Source organism: Dama dama, chromosome 4 (assembly GCF_033118175.1).
Source record: "Dama dama isolate Ldn47 chromosome 4, ASM3311817v1, whole genome shotgun sequence".
In the NCBI taxonomy this organism is placed as follows: Eukaryota; Metazoa; Chordata; class Mammalia; order Artiodactyla; family Cervidae; genus Dama; species Dama dama.
In genome coordinates, this window is record NC_083684.1 from 50,185,756 (window position 1) to 50,201,621 (window position 15,866).

General features: G+C 43.3%; 1 protein-coding gene across 1 annotated transcript in view; it reads right to left on the bottom strand.

Annotated features, from left to right (window-relative positions):
- Window positions 1-836: 836 nt before the first annotated feature.
- LOC133055062 (uncharacterized) overlaps window positions 837-15,866 on the bottom strand; it is a 38,058-nt gene continuing 23,028 nt past the window's right edge. The window contains exons 3-5 of the mRNA XM_061140536.1: window positions 8,366-8,484; window positions 2,663-2,784; window positions 837-1,624 (exon numbers count right to left, since the gene is read on the bottom strand). Of these exons, the coding sequence (XP_060996519.1) occupies window positions 1,604-1,624; window positions 2,663-2,784; window positions 8,366-8,484 (262 nt within the window). The 3' untranslated portion in view covers window positions 837-1,603. The remainder of the gene's footprint in view (window positions 1,625-2,662; window positions 2,785-8,365; window positions 8,485-15,866) is intronic.

Sequence of the window (15,866 nt, forward strand, 5' to 3'; positions counted from 1 at the left end):
GAATGGTTTAAAAACAAGACCATCTATAAGCTGCCTACAAGACTCACTTCCAATGTAAGGACACAAACAAGACTGAACGGACAGGAATGGAAAAAGATATCTCTTGCAAATGGAAACCAAAGCAAAGCTGGGGTAGCTTTTCTTATATATGACAAAATAGGCTTTAAGAGAAGGATTGTAATAAGAGACAAGGTAATTACATAATGATAAAAGGGTTAGTCCAACAAAAGAATATCACATTTGTGATATATTTGATACCCATCCTTCTCAAACTCTTCTGAAAAATTGAAGAGAAGGGAGTGCTTCGAAACACATTTATGAGACCTTCATCACCCTGATATCAAAACCAGACAAGGACAAGAAAAAAGTCTGTGGATTAGTTAACAAATGAAATTTGACATTTGTGGTATATTTATATAAGATATCAACATAAGGAGTAATAGGTGAAAGAAGTATATGGAAACCTGTACTATTAATACACCTTTTCTGTAACCCTCAAATAACTCTAAAATAAAAAGTTTACTTAAAAATGAACTTTTGAAGGTGGCTTTAAAAGCTACACAGTGGTTGTTATATGTGCTGTGCTGTGCTCAGTCACTTCAGTCATGTCTCTGTAACCCCATGGACTGTAGCCCACCAGGCTCCTCTGTCCATGGGATTTCTCCAGGCAAGAACACTGGAGTGGATTGCCATGCCCTCCTCCAGGAGATCTTCCCAACCTGGGGATTGAACCCAGGTCTTCCGCACTGCAGGCGGATTCTTTATTATCTGAGCCAATATTGTATCACTGTTGTAGCCAAACGCCTCAGGAAGCAAACTCACTCAGAAGAACAATGCTGATAGTGGAGTGCAGTTTATTACACCTACAGGTCCAAAGCAGAGTTTCCTCTTAGCCAGGGACCCTGACCGAATTTTGTGACAACCTTTTATACCTAAAGTGTATGTGCCCAAGCCCACATCCCCAAATTTCTCAAGTCTGCTCTGGAAAATGTGAGAAAGAGATACAATCAGGTTACAGTCGTGATTCACACTCTAAAGGTCATCTAGTCATGCAGTGTAGCCCACACCAATGGGCATTTCAAAGATTACAGAATATGATTGATAACATAGTGGATTATTACATTCTTCTTGGTTCTGGGGAGTCTAGGTATGAGGTCAGCCTGGTCTGGTGTTTGTCCATTCGGGAGGCTTGCTCAGCTATTGGTATGTTGTCTCCATGGTTACCAGATATGTATTTCCAAAGTTCACCGACATTGCAAGATGGAGTTTCTTTCCTTTTAAAATGGAGTCAGTTTAGTCAATACAACCTGGTTCTTTCCTCCTTCATTCCCCGTCTTGATGCTCTCAACTTCCAGGGTGAGCATCATTCATCAGAATGTATTGTACCTTAGGTCTTCTGGCATATACTTAGGTGAATGAAGTCAATGTCAGTGAAACAAAGTTGACAATACATTGGAGAATGCAAGGTCCACATAACAGAGTCAACAGAACAACTGTAACAATAGTTAATATAGTTTTCCACCAATCACCCTTTATCCATGATATAACAGAAGTCCAAAAAGGAAGATCATCATCAGACATAGCTTTTACCGGACTTGTCACGTCATCTAGAGCAGCTGATACACTGCCAAAGAAATCAGGAATATATACACAACATTTAACTTTAATTATAGCACAGGTCCCTTCTTGAGCAGCTGTATGTCCGTCTAAAGCCATCCGATTTTGAATTACTGCTTTTCTTATCTGTGTTTGTTCAGTATTTAATGCTTGAATTGCCCTCAAGCTGTCATTTAGGGCTCTTTGGGTGAAATTAGTTAGGGCTTCAACTCTAATCATATCTTTAGTGCCCAATGAAGAAACAAATAAAGCAGCCAAATAATCACACCAATGGAAAACCAATCGTGACCATCTGGCCCATAGGGAGGGTAGATTTAAAGGCTCTTGTATTGTTGGTCTAATGTTTCCATGGGCAAAGGCCAGACCTATGGTACATCTTCCTATCCATCCTGGGGGCAGCCATGGCCACAGGTTGGTCCCACATAACCAATGAGTGCCATTAGGGGCAATCCACCTGATTCTGGGGTTGAATCTCCAGTCCCTCCCAGGCCATTGGGGGGATTGATTGGGATCATAAGTAACTTTACAGGTCTTATAGCACTGTTTTGTCCATAGAAAGCCCATTGGCTTTAAGTTCTTTTTGTCTGTCATCCGGTTATTATATCCAATAGTGTGTACATCTTGTTCCCAGCAAATGTCAGCTATCATAACAAGTTGTCCTTTTTCTGGAGCAACCCACATGTAATCGTCCCATATCTGGCAAAACTGATCAAAATACCTCTTAACTTTTGATTGCTTGGACCTGCTGGCTGTCACATAATATTGATAAACATTTTCTGAGCTAAGAGTATAGTTAAAATGTATCTCATGGCTTTCTGTCAGACCATCAGCCTTTTTATCACACCAGTGGGTAGCGGCTGATGTAATTACAGTTTCTGTACTCGGCTTTTGTCATTTTGTCTGAAGTAAAAAAATCACATAAACTAGGCATGTCACCCCTTTGAAGACGTGATATCCACCATGGGAGTCCGTCTATGATGGACAGGGGCATAGCTCCACACACCCAGCAATTAGATTTTTTATGGAAGTCAGCATAGGAACGTACCCATGAAATGAAAACATTGTCTTGTGCTGAAACTATGGCTAGTCCCAACATGATACCGCAAAGTCCATGTAGCAGGAGTTGATTGTAGAGCCTCGTCTTTTTTTCTTCCTTTTTAAGTTGATCTTAAAAAGAGAGTAGAGAGTAATACTTGTAACTTTAACTGCCATAGGTGTAGTTAGAACAAAAGTATATGGACCTTTCCAATGTGGGGCTAAGGAGTCATGTCTCCAGTCCTTGACCCACACCTGATCCCTGGGCACAAACTCATGAATCTGTTCCCCAAGAAGGAAAGGAACCCTCTCTTGAACAAATTTAGTTACCTGGTTTATTACCTTACCTAACTGTTCCATCTGCTGTGAAATCCCATCCCCTCTTACCTGTGGCAAATTTGCCAACACCTGCCTCACATGGGAGGGGGTCTCCCGTAGACAATTTCATAAGGAGAATAACCATGGGAATGCGGGGTCACTCTTAATTTGATCAAGGCCACTGGAAGCAAGTCCACCCATGAACAGTCAGTATCTATGATCCATTTTGAGAGTGTCTCCTTAGAGTTTGGTTAGTTCTTTCCACCATTCTGGAGCTCTGGAGCCAATATGCTGTGTGTAATTTCCATTTGACACTTACAGCTTTACAAACTTGTTGAATTAGGTCAGCTATGAAAGCAGGGCCACTGTCTGATCCTATGCTCTTTGGGAACCCAAATCTGGGAATTATTTCTCAAATCAGACACCGAGCCACTTCATTTGCTTTTTCAGTTCGGGTGGGGAAGGCTTCCAAACAACCTGTGAAGGTACATACCATGACTAGTAAATAGCGATAATGCTGGTAGGCTTTCATTTCAGTAAAGTCCATCTCTAAATGTTCAAAGGACAGGGTACCCTTTAACTATTCCCAGGGATTTCTGCTTATGTCTGGGGGCAGCATTGACCTGTGAGCAAGCAGAACAGTTCTGGGGTTCCATTCTACACAGGGAAGAAAGCTGAAATATTTTGAATTAATTCTTCCATTTTGTCATGCCCCAAGTGGGTTGTCTGGTGAACCTGAGATACTAGTGAGAGGGCCAATGCTTTGGGCACCAGTAACCTGCCAGCCAGCAGTTTCCACCAACCTGTTTCATTTTTGGTGGCCCTCTCTGTCTCAACCAGTTGATCTTGGGCCAGGGTATACTGTGGGAGAGTTGAAACCAACTCAAGCATTTTTGAGAGCACAAAGGTTCTAATAAACCCACCTCCACTGGCCCCAAGTTCCTCAGTTGATGCCTTTGTGATTTTATCTGCCAGTCGCTTTCCTCATGCCTGCAGGGTGTCCTCCTTTTGGTGACCCCAGCAATGCATCACTGCTGCCTTTTCAGGTTCCCATACAGCATCTCCCATACAGCAGAGTCAAGATTTCCTCCCTGTTCTTAACGTCCTTTCTGTTAGCTGTCAGGAGCCCTCTTTCTTTATATAAGGCCCCATGTACATGTAAAGTAGCAAAGGCATACCTGGAGTCAGTGTAAATGTCTATCTTCTTACCTTTTGACAAGTGGAGGGCCCAAATTAGAGCCCATAATTCGTCCCACTAAGCAAACCAGTGTGATGGCAGGGAGCCAGCCTCAACGATGGTTTCTTCTGTGACTACTGGATACCCCAACAGCTGTTGTCCTCGTTTCACCGAGGACTGGTACCATGGGTGTACAGGACCCAATCTGGGTCTAGGACTGGCTGGTCTCTCAAGTCAGGTCTGCTAGAATAGACTTCTTCCAGGATTTCCTCACCCTTATATGAGGGTCCACCTTCTCCCATAGGAAGGAGGGTAGCCAGATTCTGGGCCTGACAAGGCTCAGTAGTAACATGGGGGTTCTCACATAAAAGTCCCTGGTATTGAGTAATCTGGGATGTTGACAGCCATTTGTGGGGGTCCCCTCATAGGAGAGCATTGATCTCATGGGGGACCTTTACAGTTAAGTTCTGGCACAAAGTCACCTTGCTCGCTTCCTGGATGCAACTGCGGCAATCACCTGTAAGCACTGGGGCCACCCGCTGGCAACACTGTCCAGCCGTTTCGAGAGGTAGGCCACCAGTCTGTTCCATGTCCCCATGGACTGGGTTAATACCATAGTCACCTTGTCCTTTTCAGTCACATAAAGAGTAAATGGCTTAGTAAGGTCTAGCAGACCCAACGCGGGTGCTAATGTGATTGCCAATTTTAATCTTTCAAAGGCCCATTTGTTGACTTTCAGTCCAATCTAGTGAATCCCCTTCTGGCCCGGTTAAGGGTTCACATAAGGGATGGGCCATCTGAGAGTATCCTGGGATCTAAATCCTACAAAATCCAGCTGCTCCTAAAAATTCCCAGACCTATTGTCAGGTTTCTGGTCAGGGGTTTCTCAAGTTTACTTCTTTTCTGGACCGATTCAACAGTCTTGTGCCGTCTCTTAGGATGAACCCCAAATACCTTCCTTGCAGAGCTGTGCCTTTTTCCTCAAGACTCAACAGCCTGCCTCCTCAGCAGTTCTAGCAAAGCCTTGGTTCCTTCCCAGCAGTCCTCCTTATTCTCAGCAGCCAACAGCAAGTCATCCACGTATTGCAGCAGCCAACATCTAAACCTTTCTGGTTGGACTGAGTTCAGGTCGGAAGCCAAGGTTTCGCGTAAATGTTCGGGGAATTCTTAAATCCTTCTGGGAGGTGAGGCCAAGTGGGTTGTTGTTTGGTGCCCCCTGCTGGATCTTCCCACTCAAAGGCAAAAATGGTTTGAGACACGGAGCAGTGTGGATACAGACGAATGCATCTTTCAAATCCAGGCAAGTATAGATCTTAGCACTCAGTGGGAAGAGGCTGAGCAAGGTGTAGGGGTTAGGGACTGTGGGGTGTAGAGTCACGGCTGCCTGGTTGACCAGTCTGAGGTCTTGTACAGGCCTATAGTCCTGTCCCCCTTCTTTTTTGACTGGCAGGATCGGTGTGTTCCAGTGACTGGCATTCAGTCAGGATGGCCGCCTGCCATAGCCTATTTATATGTGGCAAGATGCCAACTCGGGCCTCCAGTGGTAGTGGATAATAACACTTTCTACTGGTATGGCACCGGGTTTGAGTTCTATTATCAACAGAGCTTGATGTTTGGCGAGCCCGGGGAGGGATTATCTTCCACCCAAACCTCAGGGAATTGCCGGGTCAGTTCTTTCCCTCAGCTGTCTAGTTCAGTTCAGTCGCTCAGTCATGTCTGACTCTTTGTGACCCTATAGACTGCAGCACACCAGGCCTCCCTGTCCATCACCAACTCCCGGAGTTTACTCAAACTCGGCTATCTAGCCCGTCTGGATTTCCTTTCAGAGGGTCACATAATCTCTACTTGTCTTGAGGGGTTACTGAGAGGGAGAGTAAATAGGTGGCTGAACCCACCTGGAGAGTGGGTTTTTCTTGGGGGGAAAAGGTCACTTGTGTCCCCAATTTAGACAACAAGTCTCTCCCCAATAGAGCTACTGGGCATTCAGGAATACACAGGAATTCATAAGTCACTTGATGCCCCCTTCATCTGGCATTTCCTGGGCAGACAGAATGGTCTGAGCAACTTTTCTCCGGTTATTCCTTCTATGGCAGTGGCCTTTACTGAGAGGGGTGCCACCGGTTCGGTCACCACTGACATTTCTGCCCCAGTGTCCACCATAAAGTCAATAATTTGGTCCCCCACTTTTACCATGGGCTCTTGGGGACCTTGCATCTTTGAGCCCTAACACCCCATTCAGTTTCTAGTCCAGCCAGCCCTGTAAAAGCCAATGCTAGTTCCTTTTCCCCATTACCCTGAGGGCATTCATTTTCCCAGTGGCCAAATCCCTGGCATCAAGCACATTGATTTGGTTGCAGGGTGGCCCTGGGCTTTCTTGTAGGAGGCTTGCTGGGAGACTGGCCCCGACTCAGAGGGGATGGGGGTTTGGGGGAAGGCCCAGACAGGGACCTTCCCAAAGCCGCAGCCAGTACCACAATCCTCTGGTCTGCTCTCTTATTATCTTCTCTGCTTTTTCTCAGCTTCCCTTTTTGTCTCCATGTCTCTGTTTCTGAACACCTTATCAGCAATCTCAATTATTTGTGAGCTGGTCATGGCTAATACACCATCTGCCTTTTGGAGCTTGTGTCTAATATTGGAATAGACTTGAGATACAAAGGCTGTATTTATCACAATCTGAGACCCAGCGGCCTCTGGATCTATTGGTGTATAAAGGCTATAGGTCTCACATAGTCTTTCGTAAAATTCAGTAAGTGACTCAGTTTCTTTTTGAACCACCTCAGTAGGTTTTGCCATATTCATAGGCTTCCGGGCCCCCTTCTTGAGACCTGGTAAAATTGCCACCCGATATCTTTCTAGGTGGCCCCTTCCTTCTTCTGTGTTATAGTCCCAATGGGGCCTTTCATCAGGAGTGGCTAATTTGGCCCACCTCTGTGGGCTTGCGATACCCTCTGGGGCCATCTCTCATAGCCACTTTCTAGCCACAGTATGGATCCTGTGTCTTTCTTCAGTGCTGAAGAGGGAGACTAGCAATTGGATTATGTCGTCCCACATAGGACGGTGGATTCAAAAAATAGTCTCCATCAGCCTGATCATGCCTTGTGGCTCCTCCGTGTACAGTGGAGTATGTCTTTGCCAGTTTAATACATCTGTAGAGGAAAATGGCTGGTAATAACAGGCTATAGGGGGCTGGTGGTAGTGACCATTTGCTCCCTGAACCAGAGGCTGTTGTAACTCTCTGAGGGGCATTTGTAGCGGGGACCTTTCCCCCAGTTCCTTAGCAGAGTACCGCCTCTGTCTGATTCCAGTCTCCTTCCCTCTTCCGGGCAGTACTCACCAGGAGAGGAGGGTATAGCTTAGGAGGTTGGCTGAGGCTGAATCCTGGAGGTACTGACCAGAGGCTTCTACCACTGGGATTGGAGGCTGCCGAGATGGTGACTCTACAACCTCCAGGGGAGCTGATGGGGGAGCAGCAGCTGCTGGGACCCCAGCAGGCTCTGGATCAGGTATTAAGGTGGCCTCCAATCCAGGTGGAGCATTAGGTCGCAGGCGCATCATCCAGTATGGGGGAGGGGGCACATAGTCTCTATCCAAATCCTGCAGAACTTCTTTTTTGTCATTAGTCAATTTTTGTGCCATTAGGCTGATTCATATCAATGTATGACAAAACCCACTGAAATGTTGTGAAGTAATTAGCCTCCAACTAATAAAAATAAATAAATAAATAAAATTAAAAAAAAAATTTTTGTGCCATTAATATTTTTCCTTTCCCTTCTTGAAATAGAATCTCACCCAAGGGGGAGGATCATGACTCAACCACAACCATGAATCAATATATAGATATTGATTCGGGTGTCCTGGCTCTCCTGTGACCACTGCATAGACTGCTTTTACTATATTTAAGTCCACGGTGCCCTCTGATGGCCATCCAACTCCCAGAGAGGGTCATTCAACTTCACAGAGTACACGGAGCCGGTTAGACGTCCCCTTCACCCCCATAATCTCCTTCAAATCCCTTTTTAAAATTCTTAATCATGCACTCCAATACAAGTGCCTTAGATTCACTTTCTCCCATCTTGCTTACCTTCTTGGATTTTCCCCTTTCTTCCCTTTTCGTTCTGTTTATGAAGTTCTTGGTATCCTAAGTACTTCTGTTATTTCCACTCAATGAAATGTTTAAATCCACCTCTTTCCTAATTGGGGTGAGAAGAAGAGCCTTACCTGCCAGATCCCGGAGGGAGAAGGGAGATCCACGTGTCTTCACCTGCCAGTTGGCATGGCTAAACGTGGTCCAAGAGTGTTTCTCCTCTGATTTTAAGACTCCGTTCTGTCTTAGTGGGCTTGATCGTGTGTGGATGAAAACATAGATGGATTAAATATCCCACGTCCCAGGCTACCTCTGGAAAGGCCAATTTGTATTCATTTGTGTATCTCCCTCCCTCTCACCTGACAGTCCTGAGAGGATTAAGAACTTCACAGCAAATGGGACACATCCTCAGGGAGGGTAGAATACAAGCACACAAAGACCAAGTTTCTTCCCCCAAAAGCCCTCTTGCAATTACTTGGTAGCAATTTACCCCAACACGGCGTGGACACCACCTCCTTTGTGACATTCACCGAAGTTTTGTCCTTCAAAAGCTCTCTCACAATCACCTGGTCACAATTTATCACCAGACCACATGGACAACACCTTTTTTGTAACATTCATGGTCAGTGTGTGTCTCCCATTCCCTCCCAGGGGGTTGATCAGGCCCCCTCTTCCACCCTACTGGGTGGGAACCTCCTCACCTGAGCGCTTAGTTCCCCGTGCTGCTGTCCACTACTCACTTAACATGAGGGGTCTGAGAGCCAAGAAGCGGGATCTTTCCAGAAGGTCAAGGCACCTTCCCCCTTCTAGAAGATCCCAGTTGTGAGGCCTCAGAATAGCCCCAAACGGGACTTGTCTCCTTAAAGTGAGGAGCTTCCCAGCCCATGCACAAAATGTTGTAGCCAAACACCTCAGGAAGCAAACTCACTAGGAAGGACAACACAGATAGTGAAATGCAGTTTATTACACCGGCAGGTCCAAAGCAGAGTTTCCTACTGGCCAGGGACCCTAACCGAATTTTGTGACAACCTTTTATACCTAAAGTGTTCGTATCCAAGCCCACATCCCCAAATTTCTCAAGTCTGCTCTGGAAAATGTGAGAAAGAGATACAATCAGGTTAAAGTCATGATTCACACTCTAAAGATCATCTAGTCATGCAGTGTAGCCCACACCAATGGGCATTTCAAAGATTACAGAAGGTGATTGATTACATAGTGGATTACTACATTCTTCTTGGTTCTGGGGAGTCTAGGTATGAGGTCAGCCTGGTCTGGTGTTTGTCTGTTCAGGAGGCTTGCTCCGCCATTGGTATGTTGTCTCCATGGTTACCAGATATATAGTCCAAAGTTCGCTGAGAGTGCAAGATGGAGTTTCCTTCCTTTTAAAATGGAGTCAGTTTAGTCAAAGGACCAGGTCAACCTGGTTCTTTCCTCCTTCATCACAACTGCACTTAATAAAGAATTCTCCTAATGCCACTATAACGGGAACTTGTTGGGGGTAAAAAGAAAAATATATCAATCATGATTTATCTCGGGCACTATATTACATGATGACAACACCAAAGCTGAACAGCTGAAGGAAATTACTACATAAATTGTCAAAAAGTATTCATAAAAAGTTCTATTCAATGAAAGGTAAACAAAAGACAAAAGATACAGTAAAAACTAGAACATATCTGTAACATATATAGTTAATAGAATATTAATATAAGGAGTATATTTTTTAAAAGTCTTAAAAATCTAAACCAGAAGTTCAAAACCCTAGTAGAACAACAGGCAAAAGATCATGAGCTTATATTTCACAGAAAATACACACTGGCCAAAAAATATATGATAAAGGAGTTCAACCTCAGCAGTAATGTGGTAAATGCAAATGAAAACCAAAGCAAGAAACCAGTTAGCACTCATTCAACTGGCAAAAATTATAATAGTCTGAAACTATCATGTGTGGGAGAGCATGTGGTCTGTGAAATCTCACATCCATTACTGGTGAAGTTAAGTTGGTAAAGTCACTTTAGAAAACATTGGGCAACATCTTGCAAAGCTGTTTTCGATCTTCCAATCACTCCATTCATAGAAAGAGTTACAACTAAAACTCCCACACACATGCATGATTACACACATACAAGATTACATGATTGCACACATACATGATTACATGATTACACACATACAAGATTACATGATTACACACATATAAGAATCTTCATGGCAGCAAGGTGGGCGACCACCAAAAAATAGGAAACAAATGAGTATCTTTTCATTGAAAAATGTAGTATGGTCAGAATCTTTGGATATAATTATGGAAACAGGTGATCCACAAAAATCAATAAGTACATTGTGATATACTGATATAACAATATTTTGAGAAGGAAAAAAAAGCTACAGCTCACACACCATGGTTCTTAATAATGCTGAATTTTTTATTTTTTTAATTTTTTTTCACTTATTTTGATTAGTTGGAGGTTAATAACTTTACAATATTGTAGTGGTTTTTGCCATACATTGACATGAATCAGCCATGGATTTACATGTGTTCCCCATCCCAATCCCCCCTCCTGCCTCCCTCTCTATCCCATCCCTCTGGGTCTTCCCAGTGCACCAGCCTTGAACACTTGTCTCATGATGCTGAATTTTTTAAAAGCATGTATCAGAAAACTACATTACTGTCTTGGTCGATATAGGCTGCTGCAACAACATACCAAAGCCTGGGCAGCTTACAAACAATATTTGTTTCTCACAATTCTGAAGGCTGGGGAGTCCAGGATTGAGGTGCAAGCACGATCACGTCCCTGGTGAGGGCATTCTTTCTGATTCATAGTCAGTGCCTTCCTGCTGTGCCCCCACATGATGGAAGGGAGCCTACTGGATAAGACACTGAACCCTCACGACTTTTGCCCCTCCCAAAGGCCTCACTTTCTAACACCATCATCTTTGGAGGTGAGGATTTCAACAAATGAATTTGAGAGCTACACGTTTCAGCTGCAGCATCAACTATGATAACCACTTATCAGAAGTTAAAAAACAGAAAACCATTTAATATGTTGTTTAAGTATGCTTACAAACAGGCATAATAATTAAACTAAGGAATGAACTGACAACCAGATGAAAAAGATAAATTGTCTGAAAGATACAAAATAACAAATCCAACACAAGAAACAGAAAATCTGAAAGGGACATCTACAAAAGAAATTCAATTTATAATACAAAACACTCTCACATATAAAGTAATGAAATTATTAAGGCAAGTTCAAGACAGCAATTAACAAGAAGAGAGAAGATGGAAAAGGGGAGAAATGTACAGACTGAGGTAGGATACTGGTTAGTAATACTCCTTCCTGTTCTTGCACTGGCTAATGGTAATCTTTTAGAGGAAACAAATAAATGACTGGAAAAAGTTTAAATATAAACATGATGGTACAATGACAAATGATGAATAGGACATAAACCAAGGTTTATCATTAATAAAAACCTATACACCATTCCAGTCAATTATTATAAGATGTGAGATGCCAAACAGTATTGTGGTTAATGTCAAGCATCTGGGGATTGTAGTTAAAGTCAAGCACCTGGGGAGAATCAGCCTGGGCTCAAATTCCAGCAACACCCCTAGCTAGTCTTCTGCCCTTCAGCAAGCCATTCAATTTCCACAAGCTTCTGCTCCCTCAACGACAAAGTCAGAGTACAAGCAGAGTCTCAAAAATCACTGTAAGAATGCACTGAAACAGTGCATACACACTGTTTAGTATGATACAAGCACCAAGAAGCAATGAATTCCTAACTATCCCGTCTACACTATGGCATGAACATGGGACACAACATATATGCACTGAAGAAAGAAGTAGAGGTACATCATTCAGGGAGACTAATCACAGTTAAAAGAAGAAGAGCCATGAGAGGCCAGGCAAAGCAAATATTGAGGCAGCGATCAGAGTAAGAGGCGGAGAATGATCAGAATTGGAGAGGAGGGGCCACTGGGACTAAGGGACAAAGCTCAGGTGCGATAAAGTGAACCATGTTTCTGCTGCATCAGAAACCAGTACAGACAGCATGGTGGTGTAGGCTGTGACTTCAGTTCAGATCCTGCCTCTACCAGGCACAGTCATCCTGACAGTTATTAACTACCTCTAAATCACCATTTCCTAATCTGAAACACTGGGAAATGCACAGTTCTTAATTCGCTAGCTGCCATGAGGGTTAACAAGACAACACCTGTAAAATACCCTGGTGGTCCAGGGGTTAAGAATCCCCTTGCCAGTGCAAGGGCAAAGGTTCGATCCCTGGTCCAGGAAGATCCCACGTGCACAACTAAGCCCACATGCTGCAACTACTGAAGCCTGTGTGCCTAGAGCCCATGCTCCACAGTAAGAGAAATCACTGCAATAAGATGGCACATTGAACTACAGAAAGCCCATGTGCAGCAATGAAGACCCAGCACAGCCAAAAATAAATAGAAAAATATTTTTTTAAATAAAATAGTCAGCAGAGTGCCTGGCACAGGATGAATGTTTAGTAAATTGAGGGCCATTACTGTTATTACTATTGTTGTTTAGTCACTAAGTCGTATCTGAGTCTTTGCGAAGACCTCATGGACTGTAGCCTGCCAGGCTCCTCTGTCCATGGGATTTCCCAGGCAAGAATACTGGAGTGGGTTGCCATTTCCTTCTCCAGAGGATCTTCCCAACCCAGGAGTCAAACCCAGGTCTCCTGCTTGGCAGGTAGATTCTTTACCATTGAGCCACCTGGGAAGCCCATTATTGCTGTAACATTCGGCAATTAGGATAAAAGCTATAACCACATCAAGAATGGTTTCACAAAAGACCTATACATAGAAAACTATAAAACACTGATGAAAGAAATCAAAGAGGACACAAACAGATGGAGAAATATACCGTGTTCATGGACTGGAAGAATCAATACTGTCAAAATGGCTATACTACCCCAAAGCAATCTATAGATTCAATGCAATCCCTATCAAGCTACCAATGGTATTTTTCACAGAACTAGAACAAATAATTTCACAATTAGTATGGAAATACAAAACACCTCGAATAGCCAAAGTAATCTTGAGAAAGAAGAATGGAACTGGAGGAATCAACCTGCCTCACTTCAGACTATACTACAAAGCCACAGTCATCAAGACAGTATGGTACTGGCACAAAGACAAAAATATAGATCAATGGAACAGAATAGAAAGCCCAGAGATAAATCCACGAACCTATGGACACCTTATCTTCGACAAAGGAGGCAAGGATATACAATGGAAAAAAAGACAACCTCTTTAACAAGTGGTGCTGGGAAAACTGGTCAACCACTTGTAAACGAATGAAACTAGAACACTTTCTAACACCATACACAAAAATAAACTCAAAATGGATTAAAGATCTAAATGTAAGACCAGAGACTATAAAACTTCTAGAGGAGAACACAGGCAAAACACTCTCTGACATAAATCACAGCAGGATCCTCTATGACCCACATCCCAGAATATTGGAAATAAAAGCAAAAATAAACAAATGGGACCTAATGAAACTTAAAAGCTTTTGCACAACAAAGGAAACTATAAGCAAGGTGAAAAGACAGCCCTCAGATTGGGAGAAAATAATAGCAAATGAAGCAACAGACAAAGAATTAATCTCAAAAGTATACAAGCAACTCCTGCAGCTCAATTCCAGAAAAATAAATGACCCAATCAAAAAATGGGCCAAAGAACTAAACAGACATTTCTCCAAAGAAGACATACAGATGGCTAACAAACACATGAAAAGATGCTAAACATCACTCATTATCAGAGAAATGCAAATCAAAACCACAATGAGGTACCATTACACGCCAGTCAGGATGGCTCCTATCCAAAAGTCTACAAGCAATAAATGCTGGAGAGGGTGTGGAGAAAAGGGAACCCTCTTACACTGTTGGTGGGAATGCAAACTAGTACAGCCGCTATGCAGAACAGTGTGGAGATTCCTTAAAAAACTGGAAATAGAACTGCCACATGACCCAGCAATCCCACTTCTGGGCATACACACCAAGGAAACCAGATCTGAAAGAGACACGTGCACCCCAATGTTTATCACAGCACTGTTTATAATAGCCAGGACATGGAAGCAAGCTAGATGCCCATCAGCAGACGAATGGATAAGGAAGCTGTGGTCCATATACACAATGGAAATATTACTCAGCCATTACAAAGAATTCATTTGAATCAGTTCTAATGAGATGGATGAAACTGGAGCCCATCATACAGAGTGAAGTAAGCCAGAAAGATAAAAGACCAATACAGTATACTAACCCATATATATGGAATTTAGAAAGATGGTAACGATAACCCTATATGCAAAACAGAAAAAGAGACACAGATGTACAGAACAGAATTTCGGACTCTGTGGGAGAAATCGAGGGTGGGATGTTTCGAGAGAACAGCATCGAAACATGTATATTATCTACAGTGAAACAGATCACCAGCCCAGGCTGGATGCATGAGACAAGTGCTCGGGCCTGGTGCACTGGGAAGACCCAGAGGAATCAGGTGGAGAGGGAGGTGGGAGGAGGGATCAGGATAGGGAATACATGTAAATCCATGGCTGATTCATGTCAATGTATGACAAAAACCACTACAATATTGTAAGTAATTAGCCTCCAACTAATAAAAATAAATGGAAAAAAAAAGAATGGTTTCAATGCTGTGGTTCTGAGCCACCTCGTCCATGGGCATCAGAAAGGAACAGGGAAGATACCAAGTGCTCATGAGAACATGGAGCAATGAGCACTCTCATTCATGGCTGGTGGGAGCATAAAAGGGTGCAGCCACTCCGTAAAATGATCTGCCAGTTTCTGTTCAAGCCAAATATATACATACACACACACACACACACACACACACACACACCCTAACACCCAGTCATTCCTATCTTGTGTATATTCCCAACAGAAATGAGTATCCCAAAGTAACATGAAGAGAATGTCCATAAATCAGATATATGAAAAAACTAAAATGGCAATCATGGCAGAATGGACATACTTACTGCTGAGTACTGAGAAAGAACAGAGGTGAGCTATATACAACCACAAGAAGGACTCTCACAGAATAATGAAGATCAGAAAAAGACAGATGTAACAGAATAAACTGTGGGGTTCCATTTGTATCAGTTCAAGAACAGTCAAAGTTAATCTGTGATGACAGAGTCTAAGTACTGGTTACCTTTCTAGAAGGAAGCATGAGACGCCTCCTAAGTTGCAGAATTTGTGATTTATTCTCTGGTGCAAGAAGTAGCCACTGCAGGGGGCAAGAACTCTTCCACAAAGTTGGGAAGGGAAGCTATAGGTACAAGACAGAGATAATCTATAAGGCTGAGCAGCAAGAAAGAAGTGCATGAAGTAGGCTGTATGCCGAGACATCAGTGGCTCAGGAGTGGTGAATGTTTGGATCAGTGGTTGTATACATGGGACCGAGCTGACCAGAGACACAGCGGATGTGGGCTGACCAGTCAGAAATGTCTTGGCATCATCTTGGCAAAAGAAGATGAGAGCTAAGACCAGGAGGTTTGCGGTTGGAGTCCATGGAGGTGGTGGAGGTGATGGATTCACCCGAAGTGGAAAAACATAAACAAGATGACGGTGGCTGAATGTCAGATT